At 40.8% G+C, this 22,569-nt stretch overlaps 2 protein-coding genes across 9 annotated transcripts in view; one reads left to right on the plus strand and one right to left on the minus strand.

Annotated features, from left to right (window-relative positions):
- FAM124A (family with sequence similarity 124 member A) overlaps positions 1 to 22,569 on the plus strand; it is a 169,929-nt gene that overhangs the window by 124,227 nt on the left and 23,133 nt on the right. The window contains exon 4 of one of the 5 annotated variants that reach the window (XM_082434459.1): positions 4,337 to 14,280. The exons of the other annotated variants lie outside the window; for them this stretch is intronic. Coding sequence (XP_082290585.1) covers positions 4,337 to 4,405 — 69 coding nt within the window. The 3' untranslated portion in view covers positions 4,406 to 14,280. Of the gene's footprint in view, positions 1 to 4,336; positions 14,281 to 22,569 lie in introns of those variants that run through there. 5 annotated transcript variants of the gene reach the window in all.
- The window catches only part of LOC309647299 (uncharacterized protein), a 110,955-nt gene that overhangs the window by 77,925 nt on the left and 10,461 nt on the right, over positions 1 to 22,569 (minus strand). The window lies entirely within an intron of this gene.

Here is a 22,569-nt window from a genome sequence, read left to right on the forward strand (position 1 = left end):
AGAAGGGGAAGAAAACTGATTTTTTTTTTTGTACCTGAATGAGAGATGGATATTAACTAAACCTATCATGGTAATCATTTCACAATATATGTATGTCAAGCCATTATGCTGTACACCTTAAACTTATACAGAGCTGTATATCAATTATATCTCAATAAAACTGGGGGGAAAGTACCTCCAAAAAAATAAATAAAAAATAAAATAGTCACTCCCTTGCAGCCTGGGGTAGTCATGTGACCCATTTTTGGCCAGTGAGGTATAAGCAGAAGTCTACTTGTGTGGGATTTCTAGGGAAACTATTATTTTGTTGATGCAAAAGGACAGACTCAACTGGCCCATCACTTTTTTTTTTTAATAGATTTTTTTTTTTTAGAGAGAAATTTTAGGTTCACAGCAAAGTTGAGCAGAAAGCAACAGAGTTCCCGTAAGCTCCCTACCCTCACACATGAAGACCCTTCCTACTATTAACACCCCTGCCCTAGAGGGGTACGTTTGAGACAGTTGATGAACATACACTGACACATCGTTATCACCCAAAGTCTATAGCTTACATTAGAATTCATTCTTGGTGTTGTACATTCTATGGATTTTGACAAATATATAATGAGATGTATCCACCATTATAGTATCATACAGAGTAGTTTCACTTCCCTAAAAATCCTCTGTGCTCTGCCTCTTCATCCCTCCTTCCCCTCTATCCCCTGGCAATCACTGACCTTTTTACTGTCTTTATAGTTTTGCCTTTTCCAGAACATCGTAGAGTTGGAATCATACAGTAGGTAGCCTTTTCAGATTGGCTTCTTTCACTTAGTCATATGCATGTAAAGTTCCTCCATGTCTTTTCATGGCTTGATAGTTTTTTTCTTTTTAGAGCTGAATAATATTCCATTAATTGGATGTAACATAGTTTATCCATTCACTTACGGAAGGACATCTTGGTTGCTTCTGACTGGCAATTACGAACAAAGCTGCCATAAAACTCTCTGTGCAGGTTTTTGTGTGGACAAAAGTTTTCAGGTCTTTTGGGTAAAAAGCAAGGATCGCGAATCCTAGATTGTGGCCCATCACATCTGCACTTTGCCTAGTGCCCTTCTTCCTGCCTGCAACTCAGGGGCAATGATGGAAGGAAAGGCAGCCATCCTGCCAATCCGAGCAGAGGTGCTCCAGGATAAGGAAGGAGCTGGAAGCTAGGGGGGACCTGGGTGCACAGTAGCTTCGTTAAGTAGCTACGCCAGCCCTGGACAATCCACACAACTCTTCTGTTACATGAGAAAAAACTGATCCCATTTTTGTTAAACTCAGCCAAACACAGTCCTAACTGGTACAGAAGCCTTCTCTGTGTTCCTGAAACCACTTGGAATGGGAAGCTTATGGACGATAGACTTGGTTCATAAGATACTGTCAGCCTGGAAACAACTGTGCAGCTTCCCTTTTTTTTTTTTCTTGATTTAAATTCCATCTAAATCTCGAATCTCTTGCCTTTGTTTAAAATAGGCTTTTCCCCCCTCAGAGTGAACCTCAATGAACAGAGAAAGTGTATCGCCAGTGTTGGAGGTGGGGAGAGGAGAGGGGAGTGGGACCCTCTTCCTTCTTCATTAAATACCCAGTTGGGAGCGTGAAAACACCATCTGCAATTCAGTACCTGCTGGGCAGAGGATGTGCGTTCTGAGGAGAGAATCCATTTGCTTTTATGCGACAGGGTTTTTTTCTTTCCCTGTGAAAGTCCTATTATAAAAAACAATTCGTCTCATTAAAGGATTCTGTTCTGCAAAAGAATGAATTCTCTGCACAGCTGCTCTTCCTTAGAAAAGGCCTGAGTACTGGAGGGAGGGTGATTCTGACACTTCCGCACAATCTGCTTCCGGAGCCAGAAACAGCCCGGCCAAGGCAGGAGTCCACCCCGGGCTGGAAGCAAGACAAGGTCTCCGACCCCATCAGCCCTGCTCTGTGGTCCAGAGGCCCCAGTGGCAAAATCCAAGGGAAGGAAAAGGCCTGAGGCCAGCTGGCTCCTGTCAGGGAATGATTCTCTAAAACCCCAACCCTTTATCGTGTTCAGCAACTCTGAATTAAAATGGGCCCTTTTCAATATCCTTAGTTGTGTGAAGGTGGGTAGTTTGATCGGGGAAGTCCCATTATAGAATATAGATGTGAGACAGATTAGTTTTCTAATACACCATTATGCTTTGCCAAACTCGACCCTTCTGCTGGGTAATAGGCCCTTTAAAGGACATTTTAATCCCATTTAACACCTTTTCGATCACTTAATTATGAACATAGTCTCATCTTGGTTACCCAAGCCTTAGCCTCGTCCATTTGTAAATCTCAGTCTCATATTTGACTCACGTCCTTCCCCAGAACCCCGAGCTCGGCTCCTGGCTCCAGGGACGAGGAGTCCGTGGTGTGCTGGGAGAGGTGAGACACCCTAACACCCTTCTCAACTTGGAAGGGAGGAGAAGCATGGATTTGTAGCTTCTGCTGACTCCTGTGCTGTAAAGAGTCCCACCAGGTGGATTTCACGCTGCCAAGGTGGTGTCAGTGAACGTGGCGTCGTCACAAGCTGATAGCACCCGAGCAGCATGGTGTGGAGTGGACGGAGGGCTGAGCCCGGCCCACTTTCCCGTCCCCTTTTCCTGGGCCTGCTCTTCTGGTATTGAGGCAGGAGATAGATGGGCTCCAGGCTGAGCAGCTGGGGTTTGTCCCTTATGGACAGATACTCCAAAACAGCAGGAGCCAGAGGAGCTGAGCCCCGCCCAAAAAAGAGATAGAGACCACACATTTCTCACTCTCAGGGAGACCTTCCCGACTACACACACGCAGAAAGGCTCCTGGAAGGTCAAAAAAGGAGTGATGCCAACCTACCCATAGGCCTCTTCACTGAAATCCATCTTGGCTAAGAGATGCACGCACACACACGGGAGGACCCGGAGATAACCAAATACGGACTCAGAGCCAGGCAAAGCAAGATGACTGGCCAGAGGAAACGCAGAAGAAATGCCCCATAAAAGTGATTCAAACTACCATGAGGGCGAGACTCTCCCTCTGAGCCCACGCGTGTGTGCCTATTCACACGTACTCTTTCTCCTCCTGATAAACACTTTACCTGTTTCACTAATTTCCGTCTCTTTGTGGAAATTTATTTCGACGCAGCTGATGGGCCAGGGTCTTGTCACTGGCCGCTGGTCCCTGGTGGTCTAGCGGCTGGGATTTAGCGCTCTCACTGCTGCTACCTGACTTCAATCTCTGCCCGGGGAACCGAAATCCTGCTTCAAGCCACTGCAGGCCGAGGCCGCCAGAGATCAGTATCAGAGCGGGGAGAAAGGTAAGAAAGACAAAGGACCTTTCCAACCTCAGCAATATCACGGTAGCAGCACTGAGGTCACTACCCCCCTTTTATTGGTCGTTATCACCAATCTAACTTGTGGTCCCCAAGCCCTGCTGGCAGAGAGCAAACGCATCCCTAGGCACCTCCCTCAACCACTGACAGTGACCCTGTGGCCTGGCTCCCCCTAACTGGTGACTTCATACCATCAGGCATGTCCCTTTGGCCCACTCCGCAGCCTGGCAAGCCTACAGACCCCAGTGCTGTCTGGCCTCCTGGGCCCAAGCACGTGGGCAGATTACGCCTTCTATTTGTTCTAAAATGGGGACCTCAAGGGAGTAACAGGGGCTCCCTCCAGAGCTCCTCCCTCTGTTCACACAGACCAGACCTGACCAGCAAACACTGTGGAAGAGCAGACGTCCAGCCAGGATACAGGAGGACACCCTCTCCCATGCACCTGCCCCAACTACCCGCTCCTTCTCCAGCCTGGCTCAACACTCCCCAGAAAAGGTCACCTCTCGCTCTCTCCCGTCAACCTTCTTTTATATTGGGAGGAGGGATATTCGCAGCAAGTCCAGGGGGAGCTGCCTTGTCTGTTAGTGGGCCGCTTTCAGGACTTGGAACGTGAAGTCCTTAGAGCCCTCGTGGGCTGTCATCAGAATTTTGGAAAAACAAAGCATGCAATTATTATTAATGTCCCTTGTAACGTTCTTTACAGCACACTAAAGGCTTTCGTGTACATTATCTCATTTGATCCTCACAACCAGTGGTCTTTAAACTGGGGTACATGTATCACCCCAGAGTCTCCGAAGACTCTCCAAGAGGAACTGTGCCTGGATGGTTTTGAGGGAATCAATTTTTACCGCTCAGCTTTCCTCTCCTACAACTGATCTGCTGAACACGCCCTTTGGCGGAGCTATTATGAGGGTCCCCTTTCCCATGTCTCCTTCTCCTCCTTTACAAGAGAAAGTAATGCCTTTCACTCATCCCAAACCTTATATTTAATTTTTATTATAGATCACCATGTGCCTTTCAGCATATAACGCAGAAGGAGTCCAAAAGAACCGATCAATCTTGCAGTTATAAAATGCCTTCTGTTTCTATCAACTTATTTTTGTGAGCCAGATTACCAAACACCTCAACCCACACACATGAAAATTAGAATGCAACTGAGGCTAAACCCTATCCCATTTAACAATAATATTCTTCCGCTACACGTTTTAATAACATTAAGAAATATATTTTCAGTAAAATCTGATTAATTTCATTATTTACCAAACTGTGTACTGTATGTTGTTTCAGTCACTTGTGTTCTAACCAATAAAGCATAACAATAACAATTCAAAAGAAATGTTTGTAATGGGCCTATGGTCACAGGAGATAAATTTTTTATATTTCAACTTACAGTCATATTTTTTGCTTCAGGGAAGTACGTAAGGCTCATGGAGCACACGCTCAACTGCCTGCCTTACAGCCATGTCTGCTCCCCTGTGTATCATAAGTAGAGTTTCCCTTCCACAATAGACTCTCACTTTCCCAGCCAACTTGCAGCTAAGGCATAGGCATATGACTAAGTCTGGCCAAAGAGAAATGAGGGAAGTTTGCCACGGGGTTCTGGAAAAGATTTTCCTCCCTGATAAAAAGAGTGCCATTTCCCTTCCTGCATTTGGATGGGTAAGAGGATGTGAAGCCTGGAGCCACTGCAGCCATCATATAACTATGAGGGAAAGCCAAGAGAACTGAAGCAAAGGCAAGCAGAGACCTGACATTATTCACCTTCTAAACCAATGCTGGAAACACCTTCCTCCAATTCCCCATTATAAGAAAAGACCAAAGCCTTGATGTTTACGTTATTTTTAGTCAGGAATTCTATTGTTTTCAGCCCAAACAAATTCTGATATCGTCTCTACTCTATGCTAAGGGCTTGGGATTTTAGGTGACATGGGAGCCAGCAGAAGATTTTAAGATTTTTAGCAGCAGAGTGGCCTGTCTTTGAGAGCCATTTGGAGAACTGGAGGAGAGAATGAAGGCAGGGGACCAGTTACAATCACTAGTCATGATAACTCCTACCTTCACATACAGAGCTTTCACTGAAATTTATTGTATTCTCTAACATGAGTGCTCAATTTTAACATTTTTATTAGTTAAAGAACAGAGCAAGCTGCTCTGCCAAACACTGCAGTCCACAGGTGAGTGGTCTGGGGGAAGTGGAGAGGGGACATGGGGCAACTCCGTAGCCCACAGCATGTGGTTTGCAAGGTTTGCTCCATTCTTTGCCTTTTCCCAGGTGGTGGGAAGAGAAAAGGGAGAAGCCAGACCAAACATCATTTAGTAGAAAGCCAGAAGTTGCATACATCACTCCCACTCACATCCTATTGGCCCAAATTCAGTCACATGGCCATACACACAGCTGCAAAGGAGGCTGGGAACTGTAGTTTAGAGCTGGAGGCCATGTGCCTGGCTAAAACTCACAGAGCTCCATTACTAAAAGGAAGAAGGAAAAATGGCTATCAGAGGCATTTTGTTTCAAAAGTATCCACAGTATAATTTAAGGTGTTTGGGATGGGGCATCAGATTTCCTTAAAATTAGTCAATTATTTTAGGAGTAGAACAGGTGATATAAGACTCTGAGAGGTACATATTTGAAATAATTCTCATTTCATTGAATAAATATTATCATAGATTCAATGACATACAGATTGAATTGGCCTCTGAATGTAAAGCAGGTGTCAGGAAGGAAAAAGAAAAAAACCAGTCTGGTGCAGGGTCGGCACCCACAACAACCAGCAGAGGGGGACAAGGAATGAGAGCAGATCCACATACGACGATGCTCTCAATTTCTATCAAACCGTGGTGACATAAAAAAGAAATGCCAGGAAAAGATACTCCCAAAATATAACTGAATTCAAAAATGCTGCCTGTGGGACTTCCCTGGTGGTCCAGCGGTTAAGACTTCACGCTCCCAATGCAGGGGGCCTGGGTTCGATTCCTGGTCAGGGAACTAGATCCTGCATGCCGCAACTAACATATCCTGCATGCTGCACCTAAGACCCAGTGCAGCCAAATAAATTAATTAATTAAAAAAAAAAATAGTGCCTGTAGGTGTAAGAGACCCTATGGTGGGCACATTCCTCCACCAGGCACCTGACTCACCGAGCATTCACTGATATCTGAAATGGATGGTCATTTGCCTGTGGCTTTAAAAATGGAAAAGAAGAAGAATATTTGAGCAGGAAATCCAGGCACAGCAATGACAGCTTGCTAAAGAGCTACTGCTTTACTTTCTATTCTCCCAGCTGCAAGAAATCATCAGCACATCAAGGAAAAACATCGAAAGAGCTGATGAGTTGTCTTGTAAGAGCAAAAAAAACCCACCATCTTTCCTGGCACAAATCAGTGCTCCACAGTGAAGCTACAAGCCTGCTGGTGTCCAAGTTTTAAGTAAAGGATCTAATTTAACAGAAGAAGCAATCCCAGTGCTATTAAGCCCAATTTAATATTTATTTATACCCAAAGGAGCAGGGACACTAAGTAGTTTCCTCTCCTTGAGAGGATATATTTGTAAGAGTGTTTTGTAAATTATAAATCATCATGCAAATGCTATAGAGATGTATGCATACATCCCACATATATATGAATGTGTATTAATACTCCCCAAGAGCACCGAGAAGTTTCCTCCACTTGAAGGGTCTCTGAGATATTATATATAATGATGCTTTGTAAATCCTGAAGCACAACACACGTGTAAGAAGCTAGTAGTATTTTATTTGATTTTTTTAAAATCAAGGCAGGTAGGATACCCTACATGGGGCCTCCGCACCCAGACCCACCCATCAGAGGCGTCAGGCAAGAAAGTGACAGACAGACGTACCAACAAAGCCAACGCCCGCACAGCAAGGACTCTGAGAGCCTCATGGAAGCCACAGTCTTTTGCCATTTTGATAAGTAAGACTCTTAAATCCAACCTAAGCAGCTATGATTTGTTCCTTTTTTGTGCTCTGACAGGCTGAAGGAAAGGATAATAAGGCTTTCCTTGCTTCTCTGTTTAATGAGGTATTACATTTACCCCCAAATTTAAATGAACAATTAATAAAATATCTAGCATCTTGCAGACTCCTGGAGATCAAAGGCAAATTGAACAATCCAAGATAATCATGTTTAGCAACTGACTATTATCTTCCTTTCCATGTATAGACCAGGGGCTCCCTCCCCCACCACCAAAGCTGTGAAATAAAAGAGAAGGAAGAAAGTCTAGAAGATATGTAATAAAGCACTTAAAGCAGACTGTCACCAGAAGTGACAGAGATAGAGATGAAAAAAGGAGTGTAGGTTCAAAGCATCGCCGTAAACAGTCTTTTCCACAAAAACAATTACAATAAAAATCTCCAAGTAGCAAAAAAAGAGATCAACCCCAGCCAGCAGTCCATCCATTCCTCTGAAGCAACATTAAAGGCAATCAAATTCAGGTGCAACCAAGACTACGAACCATCCCTTGGAGTTGCCCTGACAGCACTTGCCCCTGAACTCTATTACATTTTACTGCTGCACACTCTATTTTCAAGGACTCCACAAAGGCAGCTGCCTTGGGAGGCCCACTGAAGCCAGCTGGCCCTTCACGTTGCCTGACTACACACGGCCAAACTGCCAAACAGAGTCTGGCCTCCTCGGCCTTCCATTTGGGATCATCAAGACCCTGCCCTCAACATCTATATGTTTGACTTTCATCCAATCCAAACTCACACTATACCCTGGGACTCCTAAACCCTTCCCAGAGCTGATTTGGCCTTCGAGTCACACTGGGAGCTTGTACCAGCAGTTCAAAGCCACAACCATTCAGTTCAGCCAGAACACCACCTTGGCTCATTAGCAGCTGTGCAATTATTTGACATGTTATTGCATTCTGCCTTTATCTTATACAAACTACTGGAAAGTAGGAATTTAACTGTTGATATTAGTGCCATAGGAATGACCTTCACCAGTATCAATGTTGGGGGCTTTTTCTTCAGCCTCACTGCCTCCACCCACCCTGGTTATTAAGGATCCATTCTTCTGTTTAGGGGCTCTGACAAGTGTCCTGGGCCATTAGAAAAGGGGTGGCCACAGAGGATCCACATCTCAGGGCCAGAGCAGGCATTCTGTCCACCGCCTCTGCCCAAACATTGATGGGAAGAATTATTACTCTTCCCCCAGCACAAGGGGCATGCAGGGCTCCCTCAAAGTCAGTGTAGCCTATGTGGAGAGGGATAGGAACACATGCAAATTCCCTGTACTTTCTGCTCAATTTTGCTGTGAATCTAAGATGCTCTAAAGAAACTGAGTTTATTAATTTTTCTAAAAGTCAGTGGAAGGTCTATAGGCATTGGCTTGGCTCCCCACATGGCTTTCTGGTGTCCACAGTGCACCAGGGCTGGGTCATACACCCTGCCCCGATGCTGACCACTTCCTCTCCTCCTCTCCTGTTCCATAGGTTTGCTCCCTTCCACTCAGACCCCACAGACCCTCCTAAATCTATGCCACTGTGGTAGGCAGAAAAATTGTTCCCAAAGATGTCCTCATTCCTGGACTCTCTGAATACATTAGGTTACATGCATAGGGGAACTAAGGAGGAGTTGCAGGAGGAGTTAGGGTTGCAAATCAACTGACCTTCATACTGGGGTGAGCCCAATGTTATCACAAAAGTCCTTAGAAGTGGAAGAAGAAGGCAGAAGAGAATCAGAGAAAGAGATGTGACAACAAAAGCAGCATCAGAGATACACTATGTTGCTGTCTTTGAAGATGGAATAATGGGCCATAAATAAAAAGATAGGGACAGTATCTAGAAGCTGGAAAGGCAAGAAAACAGAGTCTCCCCTAGAGCCTTCAGAAAGGAATGCAGCTCTGCCAACATCTTAATTTTAGCCCATCTTAATTTTAGTCTGTAATTTCAGACTTCTGGATCACAGAACTATAATAAATTTGCATTGTTTCAAGCCGCTAAATTTGTGGTTATTTGTGACAGCAGCAATAGGAAACTAGCACATCATTTTTCAGCCACTTCTTCCCCCTTTGCTCTCCAATGATAATAATCCTTCTACCTGAACAATGTGCATCCTTCTCACGAACTGGATGTGGGATGCAGGTGGAGCACAGTGATTAATACTTCAGGGGATTCTCTTGGCTCTCTAGAGATATGAAGTACAAGCATCATAAGTATTACATGCTTGGAAGATTTGGCATGCCACAACTGGCGAATAAAGATTCACTTCAAACCAGGTGTCTCAGTCAAATGCTTATCCAATCAAATACACAGCCAGGCTATGTATTTTGTTAATGCTTATTATTGATATAAACTCTTAATCAATTAAATAGATGTATACTTAACTCTCTCTCTCAGCCCAAAAGCCAGCTTAATGAGGATATACTAGAAGCATTCCCATGAAGGTCAGAAAAAAGATGACAAGGTCATCCACTATCACCTCAATTATTTATTTAACCTTGTTCTGGGGTACTAGCCAGTGCAATCAACCAGTAGGAAAAAAAACTGGACAATAAAAATTGGAATGGGAAAGACAAAATTATACTTATTTGCAGAGTATAAGATTGTTCACATGAAAAAACTAAGAGAAGCAAAACTATTATAAACAAACAAAAAAGAATTCAAGGGTTCTGGTCCAACATGGCAACACAGGAAGCTCCTGAACTCACCGCCTCTGACAGACACAACAAAGCTATAGCTACACACTGAACAATTCTCTCTGAAAGAAATCCAGAAACTAGCTGAGTGACTCTTACACACTGGGCAACTGAGGAAAAACCCACATCAAAAAGAGTAGGAAAAGCTGAGACACACTCTCACCATAAACCCTACCCTGCCAGAGAAACATATAACTGGCAGGAAACTCACAACCCCAGATTCTCCCTGAGGAGTGAAGGGTTTGAACCCAACATCTATCTAGTGCCCCAACTTCCACCTGACTTCCACCTGAGCGACAGGCCCCCAAACATCTCACTCTGAAAGCCATTGAGGAATGCATCCATGACAACCACAAGATGATGCAAACAAAGACGCAGTTCTTAAAAGGCTCATGAGGATTCACAATGGCTATCCCCCCAGGGATCAGTCCAGAGGCAGTAGACACATACACCCATCTTTAAATCTTTCCCTGAAAGAGGCCTATCTGCATACTTTAAAAGCTGCTACCCGAAGGTCAGGCTTCTAATTTAGCACACATCTAGGAATAGACTGCAGTTTTCCCTGCAGACCAGGGAAACCAGCAGGTGCCATCTTCACACTTTCCCTCTGCCCTGCTCCAGGTCATTGGTGTCTCCTTGAAAGGACCTGTGCACATGTCTGGGGCCCTGACTTTTGGAGATGCTGCCCCAAGGACACAAATCTTGATAACCTTGGTCTGGTGGCCAGAAGGGCTCGACTTCCAGGTTCCACAGAATTGTAGCAAACAAAGAAACACTTCTTAACCAGGTATCCCTCTCAGGACACAGCAGAGGGAAATGCCCAGCCTCACTCTTTCCCTGAGAGACGTTCACCTGCATACTTTAAAAGTTGCTGCTTGAGGGTAGAGTATCCAATGAGCCTGCATCAAGATGCTTACTGAAATCCTCCCCCCTGGGACACTGACAGGTCTTGGCACACCCTCAACTACTGGGAGTCATTAAGAACAAAGAGGGTGGCTTGGACAAACACAAAGATTTGAGAAACAACAAAGAGCTAGGGCCAGTCTAAATGATAAGTTTCATTTTCTCCACAAGACCACTCCATCAAGACTGGGAAAAGTGGCTGCCTGATCTAAAGCACAGAAACCAATACAGAGAGTCAAGGAAAATAAAGAAACAGAGGAGTACATACCAAACAAAAAAACAAAACAAAACATCAGGAAAAAACTTTAATGAAATGGAGGTAAGTGATTTATCTGATTAAGAGTTCAAAATAATGGTCATAAAGATACTCACCAAGGTCAGGAGAACAATGAATGAACAAAGTGAGAATTTCAACAAAGAGATAGAAAATACAAAAGTACCAAACAGAGATCACAGAGCTAAAGAATATAATAATTGAACTGAAAAGTTCAACAATAGAGGGGTTCCACATCAGAGTAGATCAAATGAAAGAAAGGATCAGCAAACTTGAAGAGAGGGCAATGAAATCTATTTAATCAGAGGAGCAAACAGAAAAAAGAATGAAAAAGAGTATAAATTGCTTAAGAGACTTATGGGACACCATCAAATGGACCAGTATTTGCATTATAGGGGTTCCAGAAGGAGAAGAGAGAGAAAAGGGGGCAGAAAGCTTATTCAGAGAAATAATGGCTCAAAACATGCATAACATGGAGAAAGAAACAGACATCCAGATTCAGGAAACCTGGAGAGTTTTAAATAAGATGAATCCAGACACTCAAAGACACAGTATAATTAAAGTGTCAAGAGTTAAGGACAAGGAGAGAATCTTAAAAGTAGCAAGAGAAAAACAATTATGGACAAGGGAATCCTAATAAGATTATCAGTAGATTTCTTCAGCAGAAACTTTATAGGCCAGGAGGGAGTGGCAATATACTCAAAGTTCTGAAAGAAAAAACTGTGAACCAAGAATACTCTACCCAGCAAATCTGTCCTTCAGAATTGAAGGCAAAATTGAGTTTTCTAGAAAAGAAAAGGTAAAGGAATTCATCACCACTAGACCAGACTTACAAGAAATGTTAAAGGGACTTCTTCAGGCTGAAACGAAGGATACTAATTAGTAACAGGAAAACATATAAAGGTATAATCTCACTGGTAAAGGTAAAAATATAAATTTAGAATAATGTAATGTTGTAATGGTGGTGGGCAAATCACTTTTAAATCTAGTATGAAGGTTGAAAGACAAAAGTAGTAAAAATAACTATAACTTCAATAATTTGTTAAAGGATACCCAAAGTATAAAGATGTAAACTGTGATGTCAAAAACATAAAACATGAGGGTGGGGGCAAGAGTAAAAATATAGAGCTTTAGTATGCATTTGAACTTAAGTTGTTATCAGCTTAAAATAGATTGTCATAAATAAGACGTTTTATATAAGCCTCATAATAACCAGAAAGCAAGAACCTATAATAGTTACACAAAAGAGAAAAAGAAAGGAATCTAAGCATACCACTACAGAAAACCATCAAATCACAAAGGAAGAGACAAAGAAGAAAGGAACAAAAAAATTACAAACAACCAGAAAACAATTAACAAAATGGCAATAGTAAGCCAAATCCTACCAATAATTACTTTAAATTTTATGAACTAAATTCTCCAATCAAAAGATATAGTGGCTAATGGATTAAAAAAAAAAAAAAAAGCCCAAGCTCCAACTACATGCCACCAACCAGAGATTCACCTCAGCTTTAAGGACACACAGACTGAAAGTGAAGGGATAGAAAAGAATATTCCATGCAAATGGAAAACAAAAGAAAGCTGGCGATATTATACATATATCAGACAAAATAGACTTTAAGAAAAAGACTGTAATAAGAGACAGAAAAGGTAATTCTGTAATTATAAAGGGGTCAATCCAACAAGAGGATATAAAATTTGTAAATATTTATGCACCCAACATAGGAGCAGCTAAATTTATAAAGCAAATATTAACAGACCTAAGGGAAGAAATAGACAGTTATGCATAATAGTAGGGGACTTCAATACCCCACTTCGAGAAATGGAAAGATCACCCAGGCAGATTGAGTTGTATGAGTTCTTTATATGTTTTGGATATTAACCCCTTATCAGATATATAATTTTCAAATATTTTCTCCCATTCAGTAGACTTTATTTTCATTTTGTTGATGGTTTCCTTAGCTGTGTAGAAGCTTTTTAGTTTGATGTAGTCCCACTTGTTTATTTTTGCTTTTGTTGCTTGTTGCTCTGATGTTGTATCCAAAAAAATCATCACCAAGACCAATGTCAAGGAACTTACCCTAGAGTTTTATGGTTTCAGGTCTGACGTTCAAGTATCTAATCCATTTTGAGTTGACTTTTATGTATGGTGTAAGATAGGGGTCCAGTCATACAACTTAATAGCAGTAATCAATAAGGAAACATTAGACTTAAACTGCACACATTTGACCAGATGGATTTAACACACACTTACAAAACATTGCAACCAAAAGCATCAGAATATACATTCTTCTCAAGCACACATGAAACAATCTCCAGGACAGATCATATGTTTCAGGATACAAAAATCAATATACAGTTGCATTCCTACACAAATAATAACAAACTATCAGAAAGAAGAATTAAGAAAACAGTTCTATTTACAACTGCATCAAAAAGAATACTTAAAAATAAACTTCACCAAGGAGATGAAAAATCTGTACATTGAAAAACTAAGTCATTGCTGAAAGAAATTGAGGAAGACACAAATGAATGGAAAGATATTCTGAACACATAGATTGGAAGAATTTGTTAAAATGTCCATATTACCCAAAGCAATCTACATATTCAATGCAATCTCTAACAAAATTCCAATGTTTTTTTTTCACATAAATAGAAAAAACAATTCTAAAATTTGTATGGAACTACAAAAGACCCCCACATAGCCAAGAAATCTTGAGGAAAGAGGACAAAGCCAAAAGCTTCTCACTTCCTGACTTGAAACTATACTACAAAGCTATAGTGATCAAAACAGTATGGTATTGGCATAAAAATAACACATAGCTCAAAGAAACTGAGAGTCCAAAAATAAACCCAAACATATATGATCAATTAATTTTCAACAAAGGAGACAAGAATATACAACGGAGAAAGGCTAGTCTCTTCAATAAATGGTGCTGGAAAAACTGGACACCCATGTGCAAAAGAATGAAACTGGACCCCTATCTTACACCATACACGAAAGTCAACTCATAATGGATTAGAGATTTGAATGTCAGACCTGAAACCATAAAACTCTAGGGTAAGCTCCTTGACATTGGTCTTGGCAATGATTTTTTTGGATACAACACCAGAGCAACAAAAGCAAAAATAAACAAACTAAAAAGTTTCTACACAGCTAAGGAAACCATCAACAAAATGAAAATGCAGTCTACTCTGACTGAAAGAGAGAATATGTTTCCACAAAAGAAAAAAAAAGTATAACCTTGAATTAAAATTATTGAAGAACAATTAAAGTGTTTTGAAAAGATTTTTAAAAATACAGTCTACTGAATGAGAGAAAGTATTTGCAAATTATATATCTGATAAGGGGTTAATATCCAAAATATATAAAGGACACATACAACTCAATAACAAAAAAAAATCTGATTTTAAAACAAGCAGAGAAACTTAATAGACATTTTTCCAAAGAAGACATACAAATGGCCAACAAGTACATGAAAAAGTGCTCAACACCACTAATCACCCTGAAAATGCAAATCAAAGCCATAATGAGATATCACCTCATACCTGTTAGAATGGCTGCTATCAAAAAGACAAGAAATAACAAGTGTTGGTTAGGATACAAATAATAGGCAACCCTTGTACACTATTAGTAAGAATGTAAATTATCAGCCACTATGGAAAACAGTACAGTGGTTCCTCAAAAAATTAAAAATAGAACTACCACATGATCCAGCAATTCCACTTTTGGGTATTTATCCAAAGGAAAAAAAAATTACTATCTCAAAATGATATCTGCACCCGCATGTTCACTGCAGCATTATTTATAACAACCAAGACATGGAAACAACCTGTCCATCAACAGATGAATGGATAAAGAAAATGTGGTATATATAAATACATACAATGGAATATTATTCAGCCATAAAATGAATAAATATTGCCATTTGCGACAACATGGATGCAACTGGAGGGCGTTATGCTAAGTGAAATAAGTCAGAGGAAGACAAATGCCATCTGATCTCACTTATCTGTGGAATCTAAAAAAAAAAAAAAAAAACCCAAATGCAGAAAAAGAGAACAGATTGGTGGTTGGCAGAGGCGGGAATGGGGGCTAGGGGAAATGGGTGAAAGGGGTTAAAAGGTACAGACTTCCAGTTGTAAGGTAAATAAGTTCTGCAGAGGTAATGTATAGCATGGTGACTGAAGTTAACAATACTATACTATATATTTGAAAGCTACCAAGAGACTATATCTTAAAATCTCATCACAAGGAAAAAAAATTGTAACTGTGATATTGTGAATTATAAGAAGTATGTGTTTGGTCATTCAAATGACCAAAGTATATTTCTCATATACATTTGGTCTCTGCCCTTGGTTCTGGGCTCACAGCTCCTAAAACCCTTAAAATTTCCTGAGATTAGAGCAATGGGGGCATCTTTTATTATAATATTTGGTCTCTTTTCCTCAGTTCCTAAAATCACTTCAGAGCCACAAAGGTGAAATGGGTGTCATGTTATTCATAACAATCCCCTTTCCACCACAATGGTGTTTATGTTAATGAGGTGACTTTTGCAAAGCACTTAAGGATGGGACTGGTGGCCTGGGAAACCCAACTTTAAACAGACAGATGGAACTTTTGGTCTCACCCCCTGATTTCCAGAGATGGGAGAGGGGCTGAAGGTTGAATCAACCACCAATGACCAGTGATTTTACCAATCATGCCTATGTAATAAGGCCTCCAGAAAAACCCAAAAGGAGGGGGTTCGAAGAGCTTCCAGTTTGGGGAACCAGACTGCTTCCATGTGCCACCATGCCAGCACCAAACCACCAAGACAGAAGCTCTTTTGTTCAGGACTTCGCTCTATGTATCTCTTCATCTGTCTGTTGATTTGTGTCCTTTAACATCCTTTGTAATAAGTCAGTAATCTAGTGAGTAAACAGGTTTCCTGAGTTTCTGTGAGCTGCTCTAGCAAATTAATTGAACCCAAGGAGGGGGTTGTGGGAACCTCCAATCTGTAGCTGGTCGATCAGAAGCACAGGTAACAACCTGGGCTTGTGATTGGCATCTGAAGCGGAGGGTGGCCTTGTGGCACTGAGCCCTTAACCTGTGGAATCTGATTCTATCTCCAGGTAGCTAGTGTCAGAACTGTGTTAAACTGTAGGATATCCAGCTGGTGTCGGAGAACTGCTTGCTTGCTGGTGGTGTGGAAACACCCACACACACACACATACACATTGGAAATTAGGTGCAAAACCTTTCAGTGACTATGAGAGGTGATAGATGTTAACTAAACTTACTGTGGTGATCATTTCACAATATATACATATCAAAACATTATGTTGTACATCTTAAACTATACAGTGGGGCTTCTCTGGTGGCGCAGTGGTTGAGAATCTGCCTGCTAATGCAGGGGACACGGGTTCGCGCCCTGGTCTGGGAAGATCCCACATGCCGCGGAGCAACTAGACCCGTGAGCCACAATTACTGAGCCTGCGCATCTGAAGCCTGTGCTCCGCAACAAGAGAGGCCACGATAGTGAGAGGCCCGCACACGGCAATGAAGAGTGGCCCCCGCTTGCCGCAACTAGAGAAAGCCCTAGCACAGAAACAAAGACCCAACATAGCAATCAATCAATCAATCAATCAATCTTTAAAAAAATAACTATACAGTGTTCTACGTCTACTGTATCTCAATAAAACTGGAAAAAAAGAATTCAGTAAGGTAGCTGGCTACAGTATAAACATATAGAAATCAATAGCCTTCATGTATACAAACCACCAATAATTAGAAGAAAAAAATGGAAGAAAAGATCCTGTTTCCCACAGCAATCATTTAAAATCCCTAAGAATAAACTTAAGGGAAAAATTATAAGATATGTATAAAGAAAACTTTAAATCACTGCTTAGGGACAGAAAAGACTTCAGCAAATGGAAATGCCTACTATATTCTTGGATAGGAAGTCTCTATAGCATAAAAATATTATCAGTTCTTCCTATGTTAGTGCATAAATTTAATGTGATTTCATTTAAATAGCAATAAGATTTTTTAATGGACCAGTTGATTCTAAGTTTATATGGAAAAACAAACAAACAAGAGAAACCAGGAAAATAATGAGGGGGAACCATCCCTATCAGATATTTAAACATAAACCTAGTAATGAAAATAAAAACAAAAATAAAGAAATGAGACCTAATTAAACTTAAAAGCTCTGCACAGCAAAGGAAACCATAAACAAAATGAAAAGACAACCCACAGAATGGGAGAAAATATTTGCAAACGGTGCAACTGAGAAGGGATTAATCTCCAAAATATACAAACAGCTCATGCAGCTCTATATCAAAAAAACAAACAACATAATCAAAAATGGGCAGGAGATCTAAATAGACATTTCTCCAAAGAAGACATACAGATGGCTAAAAAGCATGTGAAATGATGTTCAACATCACTAATTACTAGAGAAATGCAAATCAAAACTACAATGAGGTATCACCTCACACCGGTCAGAATGGCCATCATCAAAAAGCCTGCAAACAATAAATGCTGGAGAGGGTGTGGAGAAAAGGGAACCCTCATACACTGTTGGTGGGAATGTAAATTGGTACAGCCACTATGGAGAACAGTATGGAGGTTCCTTTAAAAACTAAAATAGAGCTACTATATGATCCAGCAATCCCAATTCTGGGCATATATCTGGAGAAAACCATAATTCAAAAAGATACATGTGGGCTTCCCTGGTGGCACAGTGGTTGAGAGTCTGCCTACCAATGCAGGGGACACGGGTTCGAGCCCTGGTCTGGGAAGATCCCACATGCCGTGGCGCAACTAGGCCCGTGAGCCACAATTACTGAGCCTGCGCGTCTGGAGCCTGTGCTCCGCAACAAGAGAGGCCGCGACAGTGAGAGGCCCGCACACCACGATGAAGAGTGGCCCCTGCTTGCCGCAACTAGAGAAAGCCCTCGCACAGAAACGAAGACCCAACGCAACCATAAATAAATAAATAAAACTAAAAAAAAAAAAAAGATACATGCACCCCAGTGTTCACTGCAGCACTATTTACAATAGCCAAGACATGGAAGCAACCTAAGTGTCCATTGACACATGAATGGATAAAGAAGATGTTGTACATATATAGAGTGGAATACTACTCAGCCATAAAAAAAAGAATGAAATAATGCCATTTGCAGCAACATGGATGGACCTAGAGATTATCATACTAAGTGAAGTAAGTTAGACAGAGAAAGACAAATATCATATGACATCACTTATATGTGGAATCTGAAAAAAATGATACAAATGAGCTTATTTACAAAACAGACACAGACTTCAGAGACTTCTAAAACAAACTTATGGTTACCAAAGGGGAAAGGTGGTAGGGAGGGATAAATTAGGAGTTTGGGATTGACATACACACACTACTATATATAAAATAGATAATCAACAAGGACCTACTGTATAGCACAGGAAACTCTACTCAATATTCTGTAATAATCTGAAAAAGAATGGATATATGTGTATGTATAACTGAATCACTTAGCTGTACCCCTGAAACTAGAACATTGTAAATCAACTATACACCAATATAAGATAAAAATTAAATTAAAAATAAAACTAGGTAATTTCCTGGTGGTCCAGTGGTTAGGTCTCTGAGCTTCCACTGCAGGGGGCACGGGTTTGATCCCTGGTCAAGGAACTAAGATCCCACGTGCCACGTGGCACGGCCAAAAAAAAAAAGAAAAAATATTTAAAAATTAAAATTAAAAAAAAAAACATAAACATACTCAACAGTGTGGACCTAGTACATAAATAACAGTACAGATCAAAGATAGAACTGAAATGAACCCAGATACACAGAGGAAATTATTATATAATAATAAGATTTTCAAATCAGTGTGGAAAAGATAATGGTAAATTAACTGGGTGGTCATCTGGAAAAAAAATTGGGACCATGTGTTATACCTTACAGCAGAAAAAAATTCCAGGTGGTTAAAATATTTAAATGTAAAAAATAAAATTATAAAGCAGAAGAAATCATAGGAGAATTCTTTTACAGTCTCAGAGCAAGGAAGGCCCAAGTATGGTACCAAAAAGGAAAAGCAGACATATTTTGTTACACAAAACTTGAGATTTTTCGAGACAAGTATCATCATAAGCAACGTCAAATCCAAATGTCAAACTGTGGGGAGGGCCAGGAACCATCTGTAGTTTATATCTCAAAGAGCTGATTTTACTCATATACAAAGAACTCCTATACATCAATAAGAAAAATTAACAGAGCAAAAGAATATGATGAGACATAAGAAAATGTGCCAAATGCAGCTGGGATTAATGTTGCTAATCAACTGACCTTAGAATTGGGGTGAACCCAGCTCATCACAAGGATTCTTAAAATTATAATGAGGAGGCAGAGAGGGTCAGAGAAAAAGACATAACCATAGAAACAGGGTCAGAAATGTGCATTCATAATAAAAGAGATGCATTCATAAGAAAAGAAATCCACATTAAAAACCACACTTAGATCCCATTTTTAATCTATTACATTGGAAAATATCAAAAAGTTTTAGGACAATTTTAATGGCAAGAATGTGGGGAAAGAGGCATTGTCATATACAGCAGGTGAGAGGGTACTAGTACAACCTCTATAGGATGACAGTTTGGCAATATCTAATAAAAATCACATGTATTTAATGCTATCAAATAGCAATTCCCATCAAATAATTTATCCTATAGACATACTAGTACATATGAGAAATAATGCATGCATTAAAGCATTATTTATAGTAATAGGAAAAATCACAAATGAACCAAATGTCCATTAATAGGGTACTAGTTAAATGAATTCTGACAATGGAATATTACACAGCTGTAAAAAAGAAATAAGGAAGGTCTTTACTGATATGGAACAATTTCTGAGATATATAATTAAATGAGAAAATCAAGGAGCAGAATACTGCCTACAGTATGCTTGATTTTTTAAAAAGGGAAAAAGGACATACATATATGGTAAAATGTTTTAAATGCAAATATGAATATGATTTTATATATATACACACACACATGCATGCACACACACACGTAACTGTTGGCATGAACAGAACTGAAACACAAGAGACCGGTACTATTGGCTGCCTCAGGAGAGCAGACCTGGGAGTTAAGGACAGAAGAATGAGAGAATATTTTCAATGTATACTGGTTTGTGCCTCTCTAATTTTGTAACCTTATAATTATAATACCTTTTCTAAAAATAAAATATAAATGAAAGATTGTGCCTAAAAAGAGAATGTATAACTTAGGATTTTATTATTTTTGAGCCCTCTGAAATTGGAATGCCTCCTCTACCCACAGGTCTCATACTGTACTTTTACTGCTTAGTGGATACCAACCAAGTGGAAGTTAAGCTGAGGATACGCTGCATTTGGGTCTAGTGGGATATACTTATATGTTGTTTTGCAGTTTCTTGACTGTACAGAGTTAAGTCATGGCTGGTGTCACAGGCTAAGAACGGCTTCCAGAAAGGTCCCCATCAGCCCACGGGTCATACTGGCATAAGAACACATCCTTTTTGGCACCTGACACTACAAGAACTTGGGTGGTCAGAGAGAAATAAGGCTTGAAATGTCCTAAGCCCAAAGCTTGTCTTGGGAAAATCCTTCTAAACCCCAGACATGTAAAAATGTGAGCAGAGAATTCAGCTCTCACAGGGACCTTGTCAAGAATATGCTCAATAATACATTTATAAACATGCCACACATTATTTTTTTTATTTCCATGGGAATTACATGGAACAGAATTTATTAGTATGCCTGGGTCCATAAAACACAAATCTATAGTAATTTAACACAAATATTTTATACTTCAGTATATGAAGTCACATGTTTTGTGTATCCCAACTATCAATTTAACATATTTTGATCTTATATATCAGTTATATCGCAATAAAACTGGGGGAAAAATTTGTGATCAATCACGCTAGTAAAGTCTGAATTATCTTTCTAGTCTCTCTACAGAAAGATAATCTGATTTTGGCATAGTATTACGAAAATCATTGTTATAAGAAGGGGTGGACAAAAAACGTAGGGGAAAAGTATTATAGATGTGGGACGGGTACTTAGTTCATTAAAATATTAGACTTTTTCTGGATCTTGTGATTTGTGTGATATTGGTCAGGTATTTCTAATTTGTAATTTGTTGTGATTTCTTTCTTCATTCTAAGTATTTGTTTTCTTACCTAACTTGTTTCGAATATTTTCTGTTTTTTTTTTTAAAGAGTCCCCACAAATTATGAAAGCTTCAGGCCCCAGACTCACACCTGGTATTCAGGATCAATTTAAAATTTGAATTTTGCAGTCTCTTGTGAGATTAGAACTGGCAGCACAGGGTGTGACTCCCATTTTTATACTAAAGACTCTAAATCCCAGATCAGAGAAGTAACTTGAACCAGTGGAAACAAAGCCCCGGTCTCTAGAACTCCCATTAACTCTCTTCTAAACCTCTGTCTCCTCGGGGCACAGAAAACATAAAGGGATGCCCCCCCAAATCTGCTTCCACCTCAGCCTGCTCGTCCTCAAGTGCCATCACGCTCCCTACCTACTCAAGGCGTCAGGACACTTCTCATTTTATATCTCAAAGCAGAGATTTAATCCTAAGACTTACTTCTCCCGGTAATAGAACCTCCACACAGCTACACATTGCAGGCTTATCTGTAGGACCTGACATGAACCCAGCTTATGACAGACGGCCCCAAATTCCCAGGCTGCTGTGCCACCTTGAATTGCATTACACGGGAGGCTTTTTCCACCTCCTGGCTATTTCACAAAATCCAAGCTTTCTTAGCAGAACTTTTTACCAGTTTGTTCTGTTCTGCTGTTGAAGCTTTAGTTATAACTCTAACCTGAAATCTATGAGAAACCCTCCGTAGAGGTTTTTGTTTGTTGGGGAAAATCCCCCTATACCTAGCACTTGCGAGAATGCACCATTCAATGCTTTCTTGCCAAGAGGAGCTGCTGCAGGGGACGTAGTTGGCTGTCAGGACGATGCCTGGGCCCAGCGGGAGTGCCGGGCCGCTCCTCCCACAGCAGGATTCCCTAGTGGGCAGTCTTTGCTTGGGCTCCCTATTGGCTGGCCGAGAGCTTCTCAAAGCTGCACCAGGGCTTCCCTGGTGGCGCAGTGGTTGAGAGTCTGCCTGCCAATGCAGGGGACACAGGTTCAAGCCCTGGTCTGGGAAGATCCCACATGCCGCGGAGCAACTGGGCCCGTGAGCCACAACTGCTGAGCCTGCGCGTCTGGAGCCTGTGCTCCGTGACAAGAGAGGCCACGATAGTGAGAGGCCCGCGCACCGCGATGAAGAGTGGCCCCCGCTTGCCGCAACTAGAGAAAGCCCTCGCACAGAAACAAAGACCCAACACAGCCAAAAATAAA

This window comes from Balaenoptera physalus (assembly GCF_965194825.1).
Source record: "Balaenoptera physalus genome assembly, chromosome: 18".
NCBI lineage: Eukaryota > Metazoa > Chordata > Mammalia > Artiodactyla > Balaenopteridae > Balaenoptera > Balaenoptera physalus.